The following is a 20,698-nucleotide window of genomic DNA, read 5'->3' on the forward strand; positions in this document are numbered from 1 at the left end:
TCCTGCCCCTGTCCCAGTCCCCCCCTGCAACTGCCCCGGTGTCACCTGCGTCACCCTGGTGCCTCTGCACCTTGCCCCAGCGCCCCCTGCCTCATGCCAGTCCCCCTGCAACTGCCCTGGTGTCCCTTGCCCCACAGCAGTCTGCTTGCCCCTGCTCCAGTGCCCCCTATCCCATGCCAGTCCCCTGGCACCTGCCCACTGCCCCCTGCATCACTCTGGTCCCCCATGCCCTTCCCCAGTGCCCCTGCTCTGCCCAAGTCCCCTCACCCTGACTCAGTCCTCCTGCACCCATCAGATTTCCAATCTCCCCACCCCACTCAATCCCCTCTCAGCCCAGCCCCTTCTGCTGCCAGCCGAGAGAACCCACCCCTGCCCCAGCCACTGCTTGAGCATCAGCCGGGGAGCACCCAGGTTCCTGGGTCCCCTTCACCTCCCCAGCCCCTCTCAGACACCCCTAAAATTTCCCACGTGCCCACCAACCCTGGGCCATCCCCTACACTCCAGGAGGTGCCCTGTCTCCCACATCCCATCCCTCGGGCTCCCAGATCCTTTGTCCTGGGTGGGCAGCAAGGGGTGTCCAGGGAGCGGGGATGCTGCCTGGCAGCGGGAAGGAAGGGACACTGACAGTGCTTCATGGAGAGCCAGCCCTGAGCTGTGTCTGTATGTCCCCGAAGCCAGGACAGAAGGACACCTCAGCTGGGCCGAGCCCTCTGGCTGGTACTGCCCATGGAATGAGCACCCTTGGACATGAAGTGCTGGGCAGAGCCCGCTAGCCAGGGGGAATGGGCTGCAGGATGCCTCTCTGGCAGCTTTGCCTCTCCCCATCTCTCTGACCGGGCGTAACGTGCAGCAAACATTTGCCAGCAGAAGAAAACGGCTGGGGAAAGCAGCCTGCTGCTGCCGTCCCCTGCCAGCTGGCTCCTGCCAGGAAAGGCAGTGAAGGAATGGCCTTGCGAGGGTTGCTGAGAAGAAGCTGACTCCCGCTCCCCTTTTAAGTTGTCAAAGGTGTAATTAAACCCTCCCTTGGCTTTGCCTCCACTAGGCTGGTCCTGCCCTGCCTCCCTGGCCTCTCGGACACGACCCCTGCTTGGGCAACTGCTGAGCTCCCCACCAGTCTGCTCACACTCGCTCCTACTGGGAGTTCCAGGCTGGAGCCAGGAGCAAGGGGAAGGCTCCCTGCTCACCACTCCATCGTGTCGGGCCATTGTCACTTCCCAGGTAATCAGTCAAAAAGAAAGTAAAATCACCTTTGCAAAAGCTTTGCCTTGCTGGCTTGTGCTCAGTGTGCACAGCAACATTTCATGCTGAGTCCAAGAGAGATGAGACCTTCCTGTGTCCCCAGTCCCATCCCCGGTGCAGCCGAGGTTCCCCCCGGGTCCTCCTGGGGGTCCTGGCTCTCTTTTGCGTGCTCCTTTCCAAGCCTGCTGTAGCCATGGTGATGATCCGTGATCCGTCTTGGATGCCCTCGTTAGCATCAACGCCTTGGATGTATGACACCCTCGTTAGCATCAACACCGGCCCCGGAGGCTGCTCCACTGCCCGGGGTGGTACCGCTGCAACGCTTGGCTCCGGGCTGCTCGGGCCAGAGCACCTCATCCCTCCCCCGCTTTTCACCCTGCCCCAAAATGGGGAGTTTCAGCCCAGCCGTCCACCCGTGCTCCAGTTCACCCGGGGCTCGCAGCCCCACCCGGAGCCCCCCAGGGCAGCCCGGAGACCCCCCGAGGCCTAGAGCATCCCTGCCGCCGGAGCACCCCGGCGGAGCATCCCGGCGGGGCGGGGGGGCAGCTGCGGGCGGACACCCCCGCTGCGTCTCCGGGACTCCCGCTGGGGGGCGCACCGAGCGGCGGCTACGGGGGCGGGCCGGGGCGGGGCTGGGCGGGGCCAGGAGGGGCGTGGCCGACCGGGGGCGTAGCGTCCCCTTCCCACTCCCGGTAGCGAAGCAGCGCGGAGCGGCCGCGGCTGCGGCGGTGCCGGCGTTATGGCGGAGGCGGCGGTGCCCTGCCGGGTGCAGTACCTGGAGGACGCGGACCCCTTCGGCTGCGGCAGCTTCCCGGAGCCGCGGCGAGCCCCGGTTTACGCCGTGGCAGAGGCGCTGGCCCTAGGGGCGCAGCTGCCCGCCCTGCACCGCCTGCTCGGGGCCCCGCTGCCGGTGAGGAGGGAGGCCGGGGGCGGGAGGGGTAGGCACCGGGCAGGGCCGGGGGGTGCATTTGTCGCCTGGAAGGAGCGGGGAGGGGAGGGACGGTGCGGTGTGTCCCCGCTGGAGCCCGGGCAGCGCTCCCGGTGTGCGTCACGGTGGAATCCGTGAGCCCCTGCGGGGGATGCCACTGCTCGGCCCGGATGAGTCGGCGGGAGGAAGAGGATGTGCTTGCTCAAAGCAGGCGGGAACCCGAGCAGGGGGAAGCAGGATGAAGGCAGGCGTCCATCCCCGTGGCGTCGGGGCTGAGCCAGGCAGCACGCTCCCACCCCAGCATCCACCTTCCACACCAGCTACCGGGAGTGGAGCTAAGCCTCGACGGGAGCACACCGGCTCCCTAACACCGAGGACGCGGCCGAGTGTCCCTGCTGGCTGCGGCACGTGGGCCTTGGGGAGGTGACGGTGGAGCCCGAGGGCCACCAGCCCCTCCGCTTTGGAAAGCGGCGCAGAAATTCATGCTGAGCAATTTCCTCCGACCGGGAGGAGGGCAGGAGGCTGAAGCTGAAGTGAGGCTGTGTCTTTCTTGTGTGCCCTCAGGCCTGATCCAGGCTGGGGAGCAGAGGAGACCGGGGACCCTCCCTCCTGGGTATCTCCTGATGTGTGATGCTTTCAGAGCATCCTCTACAGGACGGGGACGGGCTGGTTTTCCCCCTTACCGATGTGGGAGTCAGCAGAGCTTTGGCAATGGCTGAGCATCTCTGTCTTGTAGCATTGTAGCACTGCAGGAGTGCAGGCAAGGGAAGTGGGAAGCCAGGCGGACAGGGAGAGTGTGCCCTGCCCAGAGCTGAACAGGAGAGATGGGGGCAGCAGGAGGGGGAAATCAGCTCGGTGTGCCGGGCATCAAGCATGCTGGCCTGCCAAGGAAGAAGGAATTGCTGTGAGACCTTTGCCTGCACCAAAAAACCTCCCTTTTATCCCCATTTTTATTTTTCTTGGAGCATAGCAACAGTGTCCCATGTCATTGCTGTCATGGGATTTTTAGGCAGTGACTAAACAGAGTTTGTTTGGGAACAAACATCTCCGAGACATGACGAATGAGGCAAACTCAAATTTCAAGCATGTGCTCTCCTCCCCGGGCAGGAGCTGGCTGTAACGGGATCGCCAGCCCGGAGTGCTGCCATGGTGGCACGGGCAGGGGCTGGATGCGGCATTCCCGAGGGCAGGAGTGTTGCAAGGAGGTCCTGTGCCTGGCAGAGGCGTGTTGATCCTGGGATTTCAGGCTCTGTTCTCTGCCTAAGTCAAGCTCTGGATGTTTTTTTCTATAGTTTCCCATGACCCTTGGTAAAATCACAGGCGAGTGGCTAGGACCCTGCTCTGGGCTTATAAGCCATGTTCCTGGTTTGTATACGTTATAAGCCATGCTGCCTTCATTACATGGAGCTTTCAGAGCCAGCAAGGGCTGCAGTACATCCTGGCCTGACAAACTGGGATGTTGGCTGGGGTTTGTATGAGCTGATGTCTTCATCGGGAGCCTCCTGCAGCGGGATTTACACCCTGCGGAGCAAGGGCAGTCTCCCGAACCACCCGGTTCAGTCCAAATTCAGAGCTGGCACTCTGGAGCCACGCAGACATCGTTACCCTGCCACAACCAGTCGAAACTTCCCTTGGTGCCCTTTGTGCCAGGTAGTGCTCAGCTCCATTACTCACCGTCCTAAAATTAGTAAATGAGCAGTCAGATTTTTCCCAAGGAACTGGCTGTAAAAAATATTCAGCTGGGGATGCCTGGTGCCAGGCTTGTCCTGCTGGGCAGTGTGCCTGGAGATGCAAAGCACTGGAAGGAGGATGCAACGACTGAGAGGGAGCTGGGCTGGGGGTCCCTGCATCATCGGAGGCGGACCAAACTGCAGGCACCCAGGGGATGAGCTGCCGGAGGGGGGGGGGGGGGGGGGGGGGGGGGGAGGGACCAGCCAGGTGCTGCCCTCCCTGGGCACAGCAAACCTTCTTTCTGAGTTGGGAACAGCCTGGAGATGGTGAACAGGAGGTTTCTCATGACGGCTTCACGGCCTCGAACAGCCTGTCCTGCCACAGGACACCCTCGGCGCTTCCTCTTCCCGAGTGCGACGCACCGCTGATGACTTTTTCATGCTCTCCGGAAAGCATGTTTGTGCTTGAAATACCTTCCCACTTTGTTTGCTGCTGTCGCATTGTTCAGCTCTGGGCTGATACTATCTTCTTCTGCTTTCCAGCATTTTTCTAGTACCCTTGCGTGATGCTTGTGCTGGGTGTGGGGGTTTTTCTGAACCTCCACAGGCAGGTTTTGGCAGGGCAGATTTCTTTTGGCTGTCCCTTTGGTCCCTGAAGGCCACTGTGCTCCCTTGCCCCCGGCACTATCTCACCTCTGAATCTAGGGATTTTTTCCAAACAATTGCAAAACTCCGTGGGCTGGAGCTTCGCTTTCTCTTTCCTCCCCCGGAAACCTGGGGAAAAGCAAACAGCTCGCTGGCCTCAGTGCTCTCAGGCTTGATAGAGGAGAGCTGTTGAGGCAACGTTGGTTCACACCTGAAGTGCATGAAGCCTGTCCCACTGGCCCTGTCCTCTGTTTCCTAACTGGCTCAGTGGGGGCTTTGTGGAGGGTCTTTGCCCCACTTAACCTCCAGCAGGCATGAAAGCGGTGATGTTGGCAGTGCTGACATCCCCCCAACTTAACCACCTTGAAACTGCCGTCTGCTTCTTGCTGAATGCTTAGAACCAAGCGTCAGTGCTCAGCGGTCCCCGGCACTTCTCGGCACGGTCCTCGCATGGGTCCTGGGACAGGAGCTGCAGCCAGGCGTTGGTGCCACGGCTTTGCTGGGAAACCAGCTGCTCGCCAGGACTGGGGTCCTCTGACTGCTGATGAGAAAGGAGGTATCTGCTAATGAGCAACAAGCCTGGCTGGAGGAGCTTCAAGAGGGACATGTGAGAGTGAGTGTGCAGTTCCGGGCCAACTCTGGGTGACCTCCAGTGATCCCTCCTGGCCTGGGTATTTTTTTTCCTTCCCAGTGACAAGGCAATGGCGGTGCTCCCATCCACTTGCTGCCATCTGTCAGGCAGGATTGGGCAGGAGGCAGCAACCGAGCGCCCTGGAAATAAACACCCCTCTTCACCCTGAAACCAAATCACAGTGAACGTGCTTGGTCACCGGCTGAGGTTGTTCCCGCGGCATAGCTCTATGAACCATCAATACCCATGTGTTTTGGGAAGGTGGGCAGAGGATTGTGATGCCAGGCATTTCTGACCCACCAGTGACTTGTGTTTAGCTGCTGCCTTGAGCTCTGCCTCAGATGGAGAAAATAATATTTTTTTTTTCCTGTAATTTCCCCATAGCCTTCCTAGAAGAGCTGCAGCGACATTGGGAAACCACAAAAAGAAAATGTTAGAGTAGGGGGGGAAAAATGTTTCCTCTGCTGGCAGATAAAGAGGATATTCATTGCCCAGCCTCAGAGCATCCTCCCGCGTGGGAATGCCGTGATAGGGGTGAGCAGGAAGGTGTGATGCCATGGTGGGTGGCATGAGTTCAGCTGTGGGTGGAAGATGTCACCATCTCAGAGGTGGAGATGTCTCCATCAGAACCCTATGGTTGAGGGGGAGCAGTCCCACCCTGGGGGCAGACGGCTTTCCCTGGGGACTCGCTTGCCTGGCACGCATGTCCTTGCTGAGCTTTGAAGCCAGCCACAGCTACTGGGTATTGGTAAGATCAGGGAGATCTGAAGGTTTCCACCTTCCCCATGTCTCAGGTTTGAGGCATCAGGTAGGCAGTGAGTTGTTGTGTTTTTTTTTTAACACAGGCAGGGGTACCCTCTCTGGGCCGTGGGGTCCTTGTCCCCCACCGGGGCTGGCACCAACATCTTGTCCTCAGCAAGACTCCCCCCATGGTGGATGAAGGATGTCAGAGCTGCTGCGGGCTGGCTGGGGCTTCCAGGAGCTGCAGGCTGGAGGTGTGAGCGTGGGATGCTCTCTTTCCCCAGCCCCGCTTTGCCTGCAAGTCCCCATGACCCCTGAAACCTAGCTTATTTTAAGATGGTTTTACAGGCAGGAGGCGGATGGATCACAGCCACCCTGTGCCGGGAGCTGTCAGTACCCCCTGACCTCAACGTGCCGTCCCCAGCAGCACAACCCCGAGGTCCCAGCTCAGATCCTGCATGGTATAAACCACTTGTCCGAATAATCAGAGTAACCCCAGCCCTGGGGCAGTCAGTGCTCTCTGGTGTGGAAGTGCCTTCCTGGGATTTTTGGCAGGGCAGCATGAGCCTGGGATGGCCTGTCTCCATCCCTGGGGGCTGGTGCTTGCCAGAGGGGTTGTAGCCAAACCCGGGCCCAGTGCTCAGAACATCCCTCCTGGGGAGCACTGCCAAGCTCACACGGGAAACACGACGGGTCCAGTCCCAGGGGCTTGGCCTCCCCCACCAGCTGGGACATGTCACCAGCCTCGGTAGGAGCTGGGGATGTTAACTCTGGCTTGCTGGGGCTCTGGCAGCCCAGAGAAGGCAAAGCTTTTGTGCTGGAGTTGAGTTGCTCTTTGCTGCGTTTGAGTGCCTGGGAGGATGCAGGGATGCTGGAAAGGATTCAGGAGGGGTCTCCTGTGCCCAGGCGGATGCAGGGATGCCTGGGGGGATGCAGGGATGCCCAAGTGGATGCAGGGATGCCCAGGAGAGCCTGTCCCTGTGGAGGAATCAAAGCTTGCTCTCCTCAGCATGCAAACCCTGCGCATGAGGTCAGCGTCAGCGATGCCCGCCACAGAGGCAGAGCTGGCAGCCAGGAGCACTTGCCTGGTGCCAGCAGCCTGTGTTTGGTGCACGTTGCCATGGCCAGCTGGCATGGCCAGCAACCGCAGGAGGTGGAGCAGTACACTAACAACATAACAACTGCATCCAACCCAACGGCAGTGCCCTGCCAAATTGCCTGTTATCCCAAGGCTTAGCCAGGGTTGTTAATTACTTTACTGCACGTGGCATTTTTTCTTTGCCCTCTGGTTTTAACGTCATGCTCACAGTGAAGTCATATGTGCGAGCTTTTACACAATCTTATGACTCGAGGAGCAAGGCTTTCATGGAAAGCAACTGCAGTGAGATGCAAGAGCCATACTCCATGTTGCTGTGGGTCATCAGCCTGCCTGAGGGTGGCCAGGGCAGGGTTTTATATAAAATCTGATAATAGAGTTTTATATAAAATCTGATAATGGGGTTTTATCCCTGTCCTCATCTTCCCAGGTGGTTACACAGCACTGCTGTGCAGATTTGAGAAGAAGCATCAGTTCCTTGGAGGTGGGATGAGCTGTGGGGTGGGCTGCAAATGCTTTAGGAACAGGACCAGATGCACTGGGGTGCTGGCAAGACGACCGGACAGGCACTGCCCTCCCTCTGCCTCTACTCACGCCTTGAGGGCAAATTGCCCTGTCCCATCGGGAGCTCACCCAGGAGACCTGCCTGGGTGCTGTGGGGTGCTGCTGGGTCCCAGGTGGCTCAGGGGCTTTGTGAGTGCTGTGTCTGGAGCACCTCAGTGCCTGCTGGTTGGGTGCACTGTCGATGTTGTATGTAGACTTTTGGGGAAGATGCTCTCGCCCCAGCCTTGCCTTGGGCTATGCTTTTCCACTCCCGCCGGAAGGTGCCACGTGTCTGTGGGCTGAGCCAGATGCCATGTCAGCCAGGGGACATCCCTGTGGGATTTGCCCTGGTTTGGGGTGTCCCTGGCTGGGCTGGGTGCCTTGGCAGTTCCTGCAGATCCAGTCTTCATAGGTGGAAGTGATTCAGCTGCCAAGGCAGTGCAACCAACCCTGGGAGGAGATGGATTCTACCCAGGTCACACCCCGGCTGACTAAGGGGAGCCCCAGGGAGCAGATCAACCTCTTGCCGTGGCTCCCGCCCAAGGGATTGCCGAGGAGCCTGGTGGTGGCAGAGCTGCCCTCGCTCTGCCTTTTCCCAGCCGGGGGCTCCATGTTTCTCCCTCAACCAGGCTGGGGTGGAGGGTGCTGGGGCATCTCCCCATGGGGCCAGTGCTCAGGGACAGGGTGGGATCTGCCACCCTGGTCTGTGCTGTGGCTGCCTGGTGGGTTTGGTGCAGGCGGGAGGGTGGCCGAGGGATGCTGTACATCTTCTGGGAGCCAGGAGGGCTGTGGTGGACACAGGGGCTCAGCTGGGCTGTCTGCATCCCCAGCTGGAGGACTGCACGCTGCAGGTCTCGCCCTCCGGACACTACCTGGACCTCGACTTGTCCCTGCTGGAGCAGAAGGATGATCTGGAGGGTTTCTATGAGGAGGTCAGGTGAGGCATGTGGGGTGCCCGAGCCCTCCAGGGATGGGACATGGGGACCCTACATGCATGTGAACACCAGGGGCCGTGAGTGAGGGGCTGGGGGCTGTAGTGGTCCCATTGCAGGTGCTCACGTGGTGTTTCCCCGCACCCTAGGAAGGGAAGACGACCGACCCTGATCCTGCGCACACAGCTCTCCGTTCGAGTCCACGCCATCATTGGTGAGTCAAGGCTGCTTCTTCCTCCAGGCTGGTGTGGGATGGCCAGCTTGTCCCACTGCCCCTGGACAGTCGGAGTTTGGTCTCTGCAGTGAGTTTTGGCCAGGCTTTTTGTGATGAAGAGAAGAAGCCATACAGCCCAGGGTTGCTACCACCCCATAACCCCCCCAGAAGTGCAGGGGACACGGTCCCCATGAGGCTGGTGGGGACCCACTGGGTTAATCCCCTCCGTTCTCAGAGACTGGGACTTTTGCCTTCTCGGCTGGGAGCCCCCCACCCGCTGCAGGTATTCTGGGTCATTCAGGCGAGCTCTAAATATAACTTTGCAGGGTACAAACAAATAGCTTGAGCGCAGCAGAAAGTGCTGCTGCGGCTTCGGGCAGCACACTCAGAGGTCCTGCAAAATATTCAGGTGTCTCAAGCCTTTTTTTTCTCTAGCAAGGGGAGAAAACAAGCACCGAGTGGACCAATGCCAGCCAGGCATCAGCTGGCTGTGCAGGGCTGAGGCTGAGCGACATGGGAAGGGACAGGAAGGCCGGAGTTGGGGTCATGCTCTTTGCCGGCGGTTCCCAGGCTCCAGCTGAGCCCCGGGCTGCTCTGCTTTCCCTCTCAGCTGCTCTGACAAGCTGATAAGTGAGCACAGGAGGCTGCCGGGACCTCGTGTTTTACAGAACCCTCATCAGCATGTCTGGAGGGCTCCTTGGACAGCTTGGTTTTGGCTTGTTACAGCTCTAAGCCTGACACAAATAACTTGGGATGATTGGATAACTTGATTTTTGGATGCAGGAAGCGCTGGCTCCTGATGCCTTTGGTCTCCGCTTGTTGGAGCAGGTCTTTCCAGTTTCCCATTGCCCTGGCTGCTCAGTGCTGGCTCCTGCCTGCAGGCACCTCCCCCTGAGCACATAGTCTCCATCCAGCCTCCAGCCCAGTGACCATCCTTTTGTCCCCAAGCAGCCGGTGTCACACTGCCATCCTTCCTGTCCCCATCCTGCGTCTATTCCCAAGCTGCAGGGCTGCTGGGGGCTCCATGATCGTGCTGTGCCTGGAGAGGGACAGCTAAAAGTAGCTCAGCCTCCTGCCCATGTTCCTGTTTCGGTTCTGCACAGGAAACCAGAGCGGATATTTATGTCATTGCTGGGCAGAAGAAAAAAAAAAAAAGGCAAAAAAAGGAAACAGGAAGGTGGCAGGGCTGAAATAAATAGTTGTGGAGCTGCAGCTGCTTCCACCCTGCGTGTCCCGCAGCCGAGGGCAACGCTGGCATCCTGGGGTGACAGCACAGGGCTTGAATCCGGATGCAGGGCTTTCCCAGGCAGCTGGGAGCATTTTGGAGCCCCGGTTCATCAGCAAGTCCCTGCAGGCCAGGCCATCACGCTGCCTCTCTCTGTCCCTTCCAGAGAAGCTGTACAACTCACAGGGGCCAGAGCTGCGGCGGTCCCTCTTCTCCCTCAAGCAGCTCTTTCAGGTACGGTGATGGGGGGGCTCAGGGGGGGCTGTCCCGGGGCTGGCTGCCCACCCCTGCCTCCCCACGCTGTGGTAATGCCTGGCCTTCGCCCTGCAGGAAGACAAGGACCTGGTGCCAGAGTTCGTGAACCTGGATGGGTTGACGTGCCTGATCAAAGTAGGGGCAGAGGCTGACCAGAACTACCAGAATTACATCCTCCGGGGTTGGTATTTCAGTACAGGGCACCTCTCGTCCCCGGGGACGAAGGCTGGCACTTGGGGCGGTGGGGGTGAGCCAGCAAGCTTCCTTGAGCTACCTTGTGGGCAGCTGCCAGAACTTGCCCTTGGCATGGCAATGCTATGTGAGGCTGGGAAAGCCCTACCCCTGCCCGCCATGCTGTGGAGGTGACCCTGCCCACTTTCTGCCTTGCAGCCTTGAGCCAGATCATGCTCTTCGTGGATGGGATGCAAGGTGTCATCAACCACAACGAGACTGTCCAGTGGCTGTACACACTGTCAGGAAGCTTGGTAAGCCCCCACTGCCCTGGGGGGCTGCCTGTGCCCCCTGCTGCACCCCCATTCCCTGCCTGTGGCTGTCCCCTTGCACCATCCCTTGGGGGCTTTGCTCCCGCTCTCTGCCTTCGGGCTTGGTGCCCTGGTATCTTTGGGTGTGTTGGATCCTGCTCCCACTCATCTGGAGGTCACCCAGGGTCCCCAGAACTCCCCATCCTGATGTGGATGTGCTCCTGGGCACAGAACTTGAGTAACAGTGTCACGCTCAGGTCCCTTCCTGGTGCCCCTTGGCCATCAGCATCACAGCTGCAGGCTAGTCCCTGGCCCCACAGCAAAGCCTCCAGCCCTGGGGCATGGGGACAGCCACCCCGCAGTGCCCCAGCATTGCGCTGGCAGCCCCCTGCCACTGTCCCAGCCACTGTCCCTTGTCCCAGTTTCGCCTGGTGGTGAAGATGGCATTGAAGCTGCTGCTGGTGTTCGTGGAGTACACGGAGCCCAACGCCCTGCTCCTCATCCATGCTGTTAACACCGTGGACAAGGCGAGAGGTAGGTGCAGCCCCAGCCACCCACAAGGTTCCCATTGGGAGACGGTGTCCCCTCCCTGTCCCACATGTCACCTTCATGTGTCACTTTTCCCAGGCGCGTGCCCATGGTCCAACCTGATGGCCATCCTGGAGCAGCGCAACGGGGCTGACACAGAGCTGCTGGTGTTCACCTTGACTCTGATCAACAAGGTCTGGGGGTGGGGTGACAGGGCATCCCCACAGTACCACACTGGTGGGACTTGTTGTGGGTCACACTGGTCCCAGCAGCATCCCTCCGGTCCTGCTCAGACACTGGCAGCCCTCCCGGACCAGGACACCTTCTACGACGTGACAGACTGCCTGGAGCAGCAGGGCATGGAGCGGGTGGTGCAGCAGTACCTGGGCAGCAAGGGCACCGACCTCGACTTGAAGCAGCAGTTCACTCTCTACGAAGTGAGCGGGGCTCCCATGGGATCCAGCCATGTGCCACATCCCGTGGCAGCAGGGAGGGTGGGTGTGTGGGGTGGCAGGGCTGGCATGCCCGGTGCCATTGCCCCTGGTCCCCCTCTGCAGAGTGCTCTCAAGCTGGAGGACGGAGTGGAGGAGCCTTCCCCGGGAGGACGCAAGGAGCGGAGGAGGACGGAGGAAGGCCGGCGTGGGTGGCGATCCCAGGGCAGCTGCCCAGAGCCCAGCCCCGATGCCCAGCCACTGCTGGGGTCCCCTGGCACCCTGAAGGAGCCCCCCACTGAGGACACCCCAGCTGTCCCCACGCCAAGCAGCCCAGCAGAGTAAGTGGGGCTGGAGGTGGCTTGTGGTAGGGATGCGTCTGGGACGGCAAAGATGCTGGGATGCAGTGTGAGCAGTGCTTGGGTCCACTCCCAGTGCCAGGGTGGAGGGCAGCCCTGCAGGACCTGCTCTCAGTCCCTGTCCTGTTTTCTTCCAGACCCTGTCCCAGCAGCATCTACAACAGCGCGTCCAGCATGCGGCTGGCCCTGGCCTCCCCCCCAGCCGAGAAGGAGCAGCTCCCGGGCCCAGGCGAGCGCAGTGTCTACAAGTAAGGACCTAGGAGGGGCTGGGTGTATGGAGGGGGGGTCACCCCGGGGTGGCAGAGGGAGACTCCCAGGACTGTGAGGTGTGCCTGTCCCAGGGGGAAACAGGGTCTGGGTAGGCACTGAGGCTGGAGTGACGGGGCAGCAAGCATCTGAGAGGGTCCAGCCAGGGGCTCCAGGGCATCCTTCGGGCGTGCGCAGCTCTGCTCCATCTTCTCCTCACTCCTCCTCTCTGCCCATGCTTGCCCTCTCCTCTGCCCACTCTTTCTGTCTTTCCTTTTGCAGGCTGCACCAAACTGCCCCTGTCTGGTAAGTGCCTGGGCTCTGCACGTGTGTGCTCCCTCCCAGCGTGATGCTCCGGCGGGAGTGGGCACTGCCCTGCCCCACTTGCTGCCCCTTGCGCCCACCTTGCTGCCCCCATCCCTCACCTCTGCCTCTCCCCTCGGAGCCTTGCCTGCAGGGACCCCAGCCTGCTCCCCCATCACCAGCATCTCCCACTTCTGGGGTGATGGCACCCTCTGATCCCGCCTCTCTGGGGTGAGATGTCCCTGCTGGGGGTGGCGGGGCTGGCAAGGGGGCTGGCATTGCCCATCCTGGCAGCAAACTGGGTGGCTCTGGTGTGTGTGGGGGGGTTGTTTCTCACCAGCACCCCGTGACATGTGGTGCTCAGGCAGGAGGGGACTCACTGGGGCTCTCCCAGCTCCTCGTGAGCCCCAGGGCCATAGGGTGACAGCGAGGCAAGGGTCCCACGCTGGAGGGGTACCAGGCAGGTGCGTGCAGGAGACATGAGCCCCAGGGGGCTGCTGGCAGTGGGGGCTAACCCCTGTTTTCCCTCAGGCGGGAGGATGCCCCCTCCTTGCGTGGGGACAAGCCTATTTTGAGGAAGTTTGAGTAAGTAGAGGCATGCGTGTGTCTCCAGGCATGCGCTTCCTTGGGCCAGCGCCCAGCCGCAGGTGTCGGCTCAAGCCACGCGGGGCATGAGGAGCAGGAGGGTCCCCACGAGTCTCTGCCTGGGCACCCTCCTGGGTTTTCCAGCTTTTGGACAAGGCTCACAGTGAGCACCGGGTCTGTTGGGCCCAACAGGTGACAGTGGCACCCTGATGACATGAGCCTTTGGCTCCTATGGGGCTATGGCATCCCTGTCCCCACGCCGTGGTGGCATCACCTGTCTCTCTGCAGGGCTTGGAGGAGGTTGAATCCTCTGGGTGCCCGATGCGGTGTGGCTGGTGCCGGCGGTTTCTGTGCTGCGGGGCTGGCTGTGCAGTGTGGCATGGTGTGGTTTGCACATCATCCCATCCCTGCCTTGCTCCCAGCCAACATCCACCCCTGTCTGGCAGAGCTCGCTTCTTGGAGAACCTGGCCGCAGCCCAGAAGGAGAAGATCTCTTCCATGGCCAAGGGACGGCTCGATGTCCTCAGCGATGCTGCGCTGGAGCATCCCACCACTCTCACGTGGGACAGGGAGAGTGGCACCCCTGAGCCTGGGATGGAGCCACCCAACATAAGTAGGTGCTGCCAGGGTGTGTGTTCCTGGCTCTGGGCTCATTGGGGTCCCTGGGGTGGGTGTTAGTGGCCCCTCTGCCCCCAGCACATGCCTGTGATACCCAGAGCCATTCCATGGGTGGTACCTCCCCATCCCACTTCAAGCATCAGCATCTGAGCACGCTGCACTGTGGAGCAGGACCCTAACTCTATGTGCAGCCCAGCAGCACCTGCCCCGTCCAAGCAGTCTGTCCCAGCTGCTCCTCCTCTCCCCGCAGGGTGTCGCCTGCCTCAGCCAGACACCACCGACTCCTGCAGCACCATCTCGTCCGATACAAAGTTTATGTTGGACATGCTCTACGCCAAGGGCTCCTCAGAGGCGGGGAGGGAGAAGGTCTTCCCTGAGATCCTGTCGTCCCCCCTGGTCCAGGGTGAGGTGGAGATGGACACGAAGGGAGGTGGTAGCCGGGAACAGGAGGGCACCTGGCTCTGTGGCAGGGCTCCGGACGGGCCAGTGGCCAGCGCCCATGCCAAGCTGGCACGTGCCATGTCCAGCATAGATGCTGAGACCCACACGCAGAAGCTGGAGAACACCGGGATGATGCCCATCAAGAAGGATGTGGAGCTGACGTGGGAGCGCCTGGAGGCCAGCCCCGTGCAGCTGAAGATCAAGGACCTGGACTTCACCGATTTGGGGGAAGAAGAAGACTTTGACATCCTGGACACAGGGCCCATGACCAACGGCTCCTTCCTCCCTCCCAGCATCAAAACAAGCGCTGGCGTTCTCATGGTTCCCCCTCCACCTCCTGCAATCCCTGGCTGCCCACCTCCACCCCCACTTCCTGCGATCCCTGGCTGCCCACCACCTCCACCCCCACCTCCTGCGATCCCTGGCTGCCCACCACCTCCACCCCCACCTCCTGCGATCCCTGGCTGCCCACCACCTCCACCTCCTCTAGTCCCTGGCTGCCTGCCGCCCCCAGGGCTGCCAGGCCTCTCAGCAATGGATGGCCCCTCCCAAGCCAAGAAGAAGAGGACAGTGAAGCTCTTCTGGAAGGAGCTGAAGCAGCTGGATGGCACTGTGGGGCCAGGCAGGTTCGGCCAGGCAACACTGTGGGCATCCCTGCAGAACGTTGAGGTCAATGCTGCCAAACTGGAGCATCTCTTTGAGTCACGGTCAAAGGAAGTGCCAACTTCAAAGGTACCAGCAGGCTGGCACCCATCAGCCAAGGGGACTTGAGGGGTGGGAGGAAGGCTGTTAGCTCCTGTGAAGACCTTAGGCATGCACTGTCACCCTTACTCTATGCTGAAGATGGGTACTCGCAGCCCGGACACTCAGTGGGGACGGTGATGGGCAGTGCGCAGGTTTGGCTCACCACCAGGTCCCTGATTTGCTCCCCATGTCCATGGTGTTTTCATGAAGACGAGCCCTTTGCCTGGCTGTCCCCATCCATCCTGTCCTCTTTGCAGAAGGCCATCGATGGGAAGAAGGTAGTGGTGGTGCTGGACCCCAAGAGGAGCAATGCCATCAACATTGGCCTTACAGTGCTGCCACCCATGCACATCATCAAGACGGCTGTCCTCAACTTTGACGAGTTTGCGGTCAATAAGGAAGGGATTGAGGTGAGCATGAGAGAAGCTCAGCCCCTCTGAGGTCCTCATGTGGGTCATTTCTCCTGGCCAGGCGGCCTCCATGCCATGATGCCTGTGCTGCCAGCCCTGGGGTGACATGTCCCGTGGTGACGTGTCTGGAGTCTAACACATCCCTCTTTGCCTGCTCTAGAAAATCCTGACCATGGTCCCGACTGAGGAGGAGAAGCAGAAGATCCAGGAGGCCCAACTGGCCAACCCTGATGTGCCCTTGGGCTCTGCGGAACAGTTCCTCCTTGCCCTGTCTTCCATCAGTGACCTCACGGCCAGGCTCCAGCTCTGGGCCTTCAAGCTGGACTATGAGAGCCTGGAGCAGGTACAGAGTCATGTACCCCACCTGCCCTCCACCCTCCCACCACTGCCAGCCCCAGCAGTGCTGAGCACTGAGCCAAGCGTCTTCCCGGTGGGGACCAGCCATGTTCAAGTACGGGAGGCGCCATCCTGGTTGGGGATGCAGGTCCCCAAGGCAAACATGGGCTTAGGTTGACTGTGAGGTGGTTGTCCTCATGGTGGGCAAGAGCGAATGTTGAAGCTCCCAAGGAAGAGGGTGGCCAAGGGGTCTCACCTGCCTCTCTCCTCACCCAGGAGATTGCAGAGCCGCTCTTTGATCTGAAGGTGGGCATGGAGCAGCTGGCCAGAAATCACACCTTCAAATGCATCCTTGCCACACTGCTGGCCATGGGCAACTTCTTGAACGGCTCCCAGGTGAGGAGCAGGGTGTGGAGGGATGTGGCCTGTCTTGTGCTGCAAGGACAGGACCAGCCATGGTGCATGGGTACCCAAGAGGGACCATGGGAAGCCTGGGATGGCACCTGAGGCTGGATGGTGCTGGTGGGGGCCTGGTGGGACTGCAGACTGGAGGTCTGCTGAAGGAGGGATGGAGAGGCCCTGCTGAGTCCATTGGGGTTTCAGAGCAGAGGCTTTGAGCTGGGCTACCTGGAGAAGGTCTCAGAAGTGAAGGACACAGTGCACCGGCAGTCCCTGCTCCACCATCTCTGCCAGATGGTGGTAGAGAAGTTCCCAGAAACCACCGACCTCTACTCAGAAATTGGCTCCATCACCCGTTCCGCCAAGGTAAGACAAGACAGATTCCACCCGGGCAAGGCAAGGGTGTAGGTCCCCTGGCTGCCCATCTCCACCAGCACAGACCAGAGCTGATGTCTTGCTCTTCCAGGTTGACTTTGATGAGCTGGCCAACAGCCTGGTGCAGCTGGAGCGGAGGTGCAGGGCCTCCTGGGACAACCTGAAGGTGATTGCCAAGCACGAGACCAAGCCAGTGCTGAAGAGCAAGCTGACAGACTTCCTCAAGGACAGCACCCAACGCATTGTCGTCTTGAAGGTGGTGCACAGGCGTGTCCTCAACAGGTCGGTGGCTCAGGGTCCTGGGGACACAACGGGAACCCCGTGGTCTCGTTGGTGGCCCACTGTGACCGACGTTTCATGACCCGCAGGTTTCACTCCTTTCTGCTGTACCTGGGGTACCCGGCAAGTACGGCACGGGACGTGAAGGTGACTCCCATCTGCAAGCTGCTGCGGGAGTTCGCCCTGGAGTACCGCACGTGCCGGGAGCGCGTCCTTCAACAGCAGAAGAAACGAGCTGCCCATCGCGAGCGCAACAAGACTCGGGGACGGCTCATCACTGAGGCATGGGGACACTCAGCTGGCTGCCACCACCAGGTGATGCCCCCCAGGTCTCTTGACGCCCGCCTCTCCTCCCACTACAGACTGAGAAGTTCTCCGGCATTGCCGAAGCTGCTTCACCACCCGCTGTGGTGTCCAGTGGCCCCATGGAGCAGATGGAAGCAGGTCACGAGAGCATGAAGAGCCTGCTGACCTCCCCCACGGATGTCCCTGCCCGCCGCAGCCGGGCCAGCCAGGGTAGGAGAGGGGTTGCAGAGGCACTTGAGGCATGCCTGGCTGGCTGGACACGGCTGATGGCAGCATCCCTGTTGTCCCCGTGCAGGGACAGGGCATGCCACCCCGGCCCAGGGCTCTCCAGCCCAGGAGGACATTCCCAGCTCCCCAGATGATGCTTCAGATGAAATCATGGACCGGCTGGTGAAATCGGTGACTCACAACACCAACCCCCGGCCCTGTGCCAACAAGGAGCGCAGGAGGTCCCGTGGCAATAGGAAGTCCTGTAAGTCCCATCCCTGTCCCTGTGCCCTGTTCTGTCTCTGTCCCCATGCTCTGCCCCTGTCCCTGCACTTTGTCCCATTTCAGTCTCCCTGCTCAGCTTTTTGCCCATCTCTGTGTCCCTGTGCCCTGTCCCTGTGTCCTCTATGGCCCCGTTCCCATGCCCTGTCCCCTGTACTCTGTCCTGTTTCCATGTCCCTTTCCCACCTCAGTGGCCCTGGCCCTGTACTCTGTCCTGTGTCCCTGCCCAGATGCTTTTTCCCATATTTGTGTCGCTGTGCCATTTCTGTTGCTGTCCCCATGCCTTGTCCCATCTCTGTGTCCTTGTCCCCATGCCCTGCCTGGCTTTTTCCCCACTGGCCACCCCTGACCTCCCATGTTGAGCCCACCAGGCCACAGCAGGAGGTACGCTGAGACCAGACCATGCCACTGCACCCCCTTGCCACCCCTCCCCTCCCCAGCATGCCAGGGCCACCGTGTCCAGGCAGTGCATGGGGACCCTGGCAGCCAGCGCTGCTCGTGCTGCTAGCGCCACGCTCTCCTCTTCCTGCAGTGCGACGGACACTGAAGAGCGGGCTCAGTGATGACCTGGTGCAGGCGCTGGGCCTGGGACGGGCACCTGGCATGGAGGTTTGAGGGGGCCGAGGGGGCTTGTGCTGCTCCCTAGCACCAGCAGCCCCCAGGGAAGCACGTGGTGGCAGCTCCTGCTGCTCCAGGACTGGCACGCTCTGCACCTTTGGTCTCACCTTGCTTTTCTCTGCTGGCCTCCAGCTCCTGGAGGGGTAGGCAGCAGGATGGGAATCATGCCCCAAAGCTGCTCAATGGTGGCCAGGATGGAGGATACTTGGTGCCCATGCACGGGCGTGGAAGCTTGGGGTTCATCTTCTCAACAGTATTAGAGGGGTCAAGGGGCTGGACCCAGACCCTCTCTGGGAACTGGGTCTGGCCCATGGCCTCTGTGGCAATAAAGTGATCTGACATGCTGCCCGTGTCCCTCATCCCTGTGCCTGGCTCACCTTGCTGCTGGGCTCAGAGGCTGTTGATGGTGTGGGCTGGAACAGGCAGTGCCAAGGGTGGTGGCAGGAGGGAAGGGGTGATACTCCCTCCAGCATCCCTTGCCCTGAGGCAGAGCAGGACCTGGGTGCTGCTGGAGGTGTCCTGGGGCTGGCCCTGCCTGGGGAGCCTCGTGTCCCCCTCCCCTGTGGAGCCCCGAGAGGCCAGGGCGATGTGGTACTCCCCCCTGGGCCAAGCCAGCATCCCTCCTGCTGCATCCCCAGCCCTGTTGCTCAGCCTGCAGCAGCCAGCCCCAGGGCTTGCAGACACCATTGTCCCTCGCAGGGACAGCATGATCCCCTCTGTACCAGGACACCCGGGGGGACCCTGCCAGAAAGAGCGAGGACTGCTGCCAGGCTCAAGGCTGCACGCTCAAGGGCAGGAAGGCGGCTCGAGTGCAAGGGCACGGCACAGTAAAATCAAGAGTACATGCCCCATCTCAAACCTCACCTCTCCCTCACAAACATCTCCTGGGCCATTTTAGCCAACCAGGACGTGGGTCCAAGGTAGGCTTGTTCCCTTCCTGGAGCAGGTCCAGGGCACAGCAGCCACGTTGCCCCCTGCAAACCTGACCTTGGCCAAGCTGCAAGCCTCAGAAACACCTCCTTGTGCTTGGCAGAGATGGGCTGCTTCATGATGTAAATGCAGCAAGACCAGTATCTTCCCATCCCCGTTGGGCCTGGGAGATGTCCAGGCAGGAACGTGCTACCTCCTGTCTTATGCCATCCTAGGCATAGATTAAAAGCTATGCTGGGTGCTGGCTGTGATGCTCCCCGTGGGTGCTAGATGGTGTGTGGGTACCATTTCTGAGTGTCCCCTTCTGCTAGCTGCAGTGCTTTGGGCACTGTCACCCATGGTAGAGGCATTTGGGAACGGTGTCATGTCATCCATCACAGCAGCTCCACCTCAGTGCTGCCTCCAGTCCTGAATCCCGCACAGCAGGTCTCCGTGGCTTTCAAGGAATGAAGAAAAACTCCACCGGGCAGGTCAGCTTCTTCCTCCAGCTAACCTCTGCCCAGGGTTGTCCTTCTCCCATGAGGCTGGACATGCTGGTGGCCTCGGGGGAGCTGGGCAGTGCCAGCCTGCCCCAGCTTGCAAGATGCCTGGGTGGCTCTAGGGACAGCAAGATACCATGCTAAGAGCTGCAAGTGTCCCAAAGGCGCCACAGGATGCAGGCTAGCTCTCCTCCCCTCTGGGTGCTTGACCTGGGTCTGCAAAGAGAGGATGAAGAGGTCATGACAGGCGACACTGAGTTGCTCAGATGCACAGCAGGAAAGAGAAAGGGGTAGAAAACCATCTTCCCGACCCCCTGCACCTGCCCCAGGCACCCAAAGTGATATTATGCACGTGACAACTCCAAGACCATTGTTCCTGAGGGCTCACTGGGGGAAACTGAGGCAGGGTGCTGAGGACTTCCTCCCTCACACCAAATGGTTTGGCTGCACTCGGGGCGGCTGCGTCCTCAGCAAAGGCCTCCGCCAACCCGTTTGTTTTTTTCCAGCTAGGTTTTTTTTTGCAGCCTTGGTGATATTTCCAGGATTCCCGGCTGGGCCCGGGGCACACGCTGCCCTTGAGCGGCGCCTGAAGTGCTTGGCTTGGCTGCTGCGCGGGTGGCTTGTGCCAAAAAAACACCAAGCAGGCACGGCCCCCCTCCACCCAGGAAGGAGAGGGGGTGGTGGGATGCAGGAGGCTCCTTCTCGAGCGGAGGCAGGTTCGTGGGCTGCCACATGAGGCTTGGTGGGGACTGGGGACACGCATGGCCTCTGGCAGCATCAGCAGAGCTCCACCCCCAGGAGGATGCTCTGGGTGGGACGAGGTGACCCTGCCAGGGCACTTCACAGCACCCAGCACCTCCATCCCTGTCCACACCCGGGTTCAGCCCCTGCGTGTCTCCTGCCCACGCCAGCCCAGGGCCACCAGCTGAGTCCTGCTGCCACGAGGGGGCATGACGGCCACGCACACGGCGAGGCCACCCGAAACGACGCCTCCTGTCCCGCTGCTCTTCAGGCCCTCACCCCGCTGGCCTTCGGCACCCAGTGGGGGAACTGCACCCCACTTCCCCCACCCGGCAAAACGTCCTGCTGCTTCCATGTCCCCGGTGGGATGACAGCCACGTCCTTGGTCCCAGTCATTTGTCTGGCTGGCGGGGATGGGCTCACGTCCCCCTGCACTCGGCTGTCTCTCCAGAGCTGGTCCCTGGCCCCCGTCTCCCCCTG

At 60.7% G+C, this 20,698-nt stretch overlaps 1 protein-coding gene across 2 annotated transcripts; it reads left to right on the forward strand.

Moving 5' to 3' along the window:
- Window positions 1-1,963: 1,963 nt before the first annotated feature.
- FHOD1 (formin homology 2 domain containing 1) lies at window positions 1,964-18,414 on the forward strand. Of its 2 annotated transcripts, none has more exons than XM_086469599.1 (22): window positions 1,964-2,149; window positions 8,324-8,430; window positions 8,575-8,639; window positions 10,031-10,098; window positions 10,195-10,300; window positions 10,510-10,604; window positions 11,024-11,135; window positions 11,229-11,323; window positions 11,423-11,566; window positions 11,687-11,901; window positions 12,057-12,167; window positions 13,500-13,666; window positions 13,922-14,844; window positions 15,114-15,266; window positions 15,427-15,609; window positions 15,879-15,998; window positions 16,206-16,367; window positions 16,468-16,658; window positions 16,745-16,937; window positions 17,018-17,171; window positions 17,257-17,433; window positions 17,983-18,414. In XM_086469599.1, the coding sequence occupies exons 1-22, from the start codon at window positions 1,979-1,981 to the stop codon at window positions 18,063-18,065; spliced, it is 3,795 nt and encodes a 1,264-aa protein (XP_086325725.1). In that variant the 5' UTR covers window positions 1,964-1,978; the 3' UTR covers window positions 18,066-18,414. The 2 variants fall into 2 exon arrangements, with proteins under 2 accessions (XP_086325725.1, XP_086325724.1); XM_086469598.1 differs by having other exon boundaries at window positions 1,979-2,149; window positions 13,500-13,683; window positions 13,939-14,844.
- Window positions 18,415-20,698: the final 2,284 nt, after the last annotated feature.

Source organism: Leptosomus discolor, chromosome 8, assembly GCF_034619465.1.
Source record: "Leptosomus discolor isolate bLepDis1 chromosome 8, bLepDis1.hap2, whole genome shotgun sequence".
NCBI classification, from domain to species: domain Eukaryota; kingdom Metazoa; phylum Chordata; class Aves; order Leptosomiformes; family Leptosomidae; genus Leptosomus; species Leptosomus discolor.

Coding starts and splice junctions, on each gene's coding strand:
- FHOD1 (XM_086469599.1), top strand. CDS start 1,979: ATGGCGGAGGCGGCGGTGCCCTGCCGGGTGCAGTACCTGGAGGACGCG. Junction 11,324..11,422: donor CCTTGACTCTGATCAACAAG/GTCTGGGGGTGG, acceptor GGTCCTGCTCAG/ACACTGGCAGCCCTCCCGGA. Junction 15,610..15,878: donor ACTATGAGAGCCTGGAGCAG/GTACAGAGTCAT, acceptor CTCCTCACCCAG/GAGATTGCAGAGCCGCTCTT.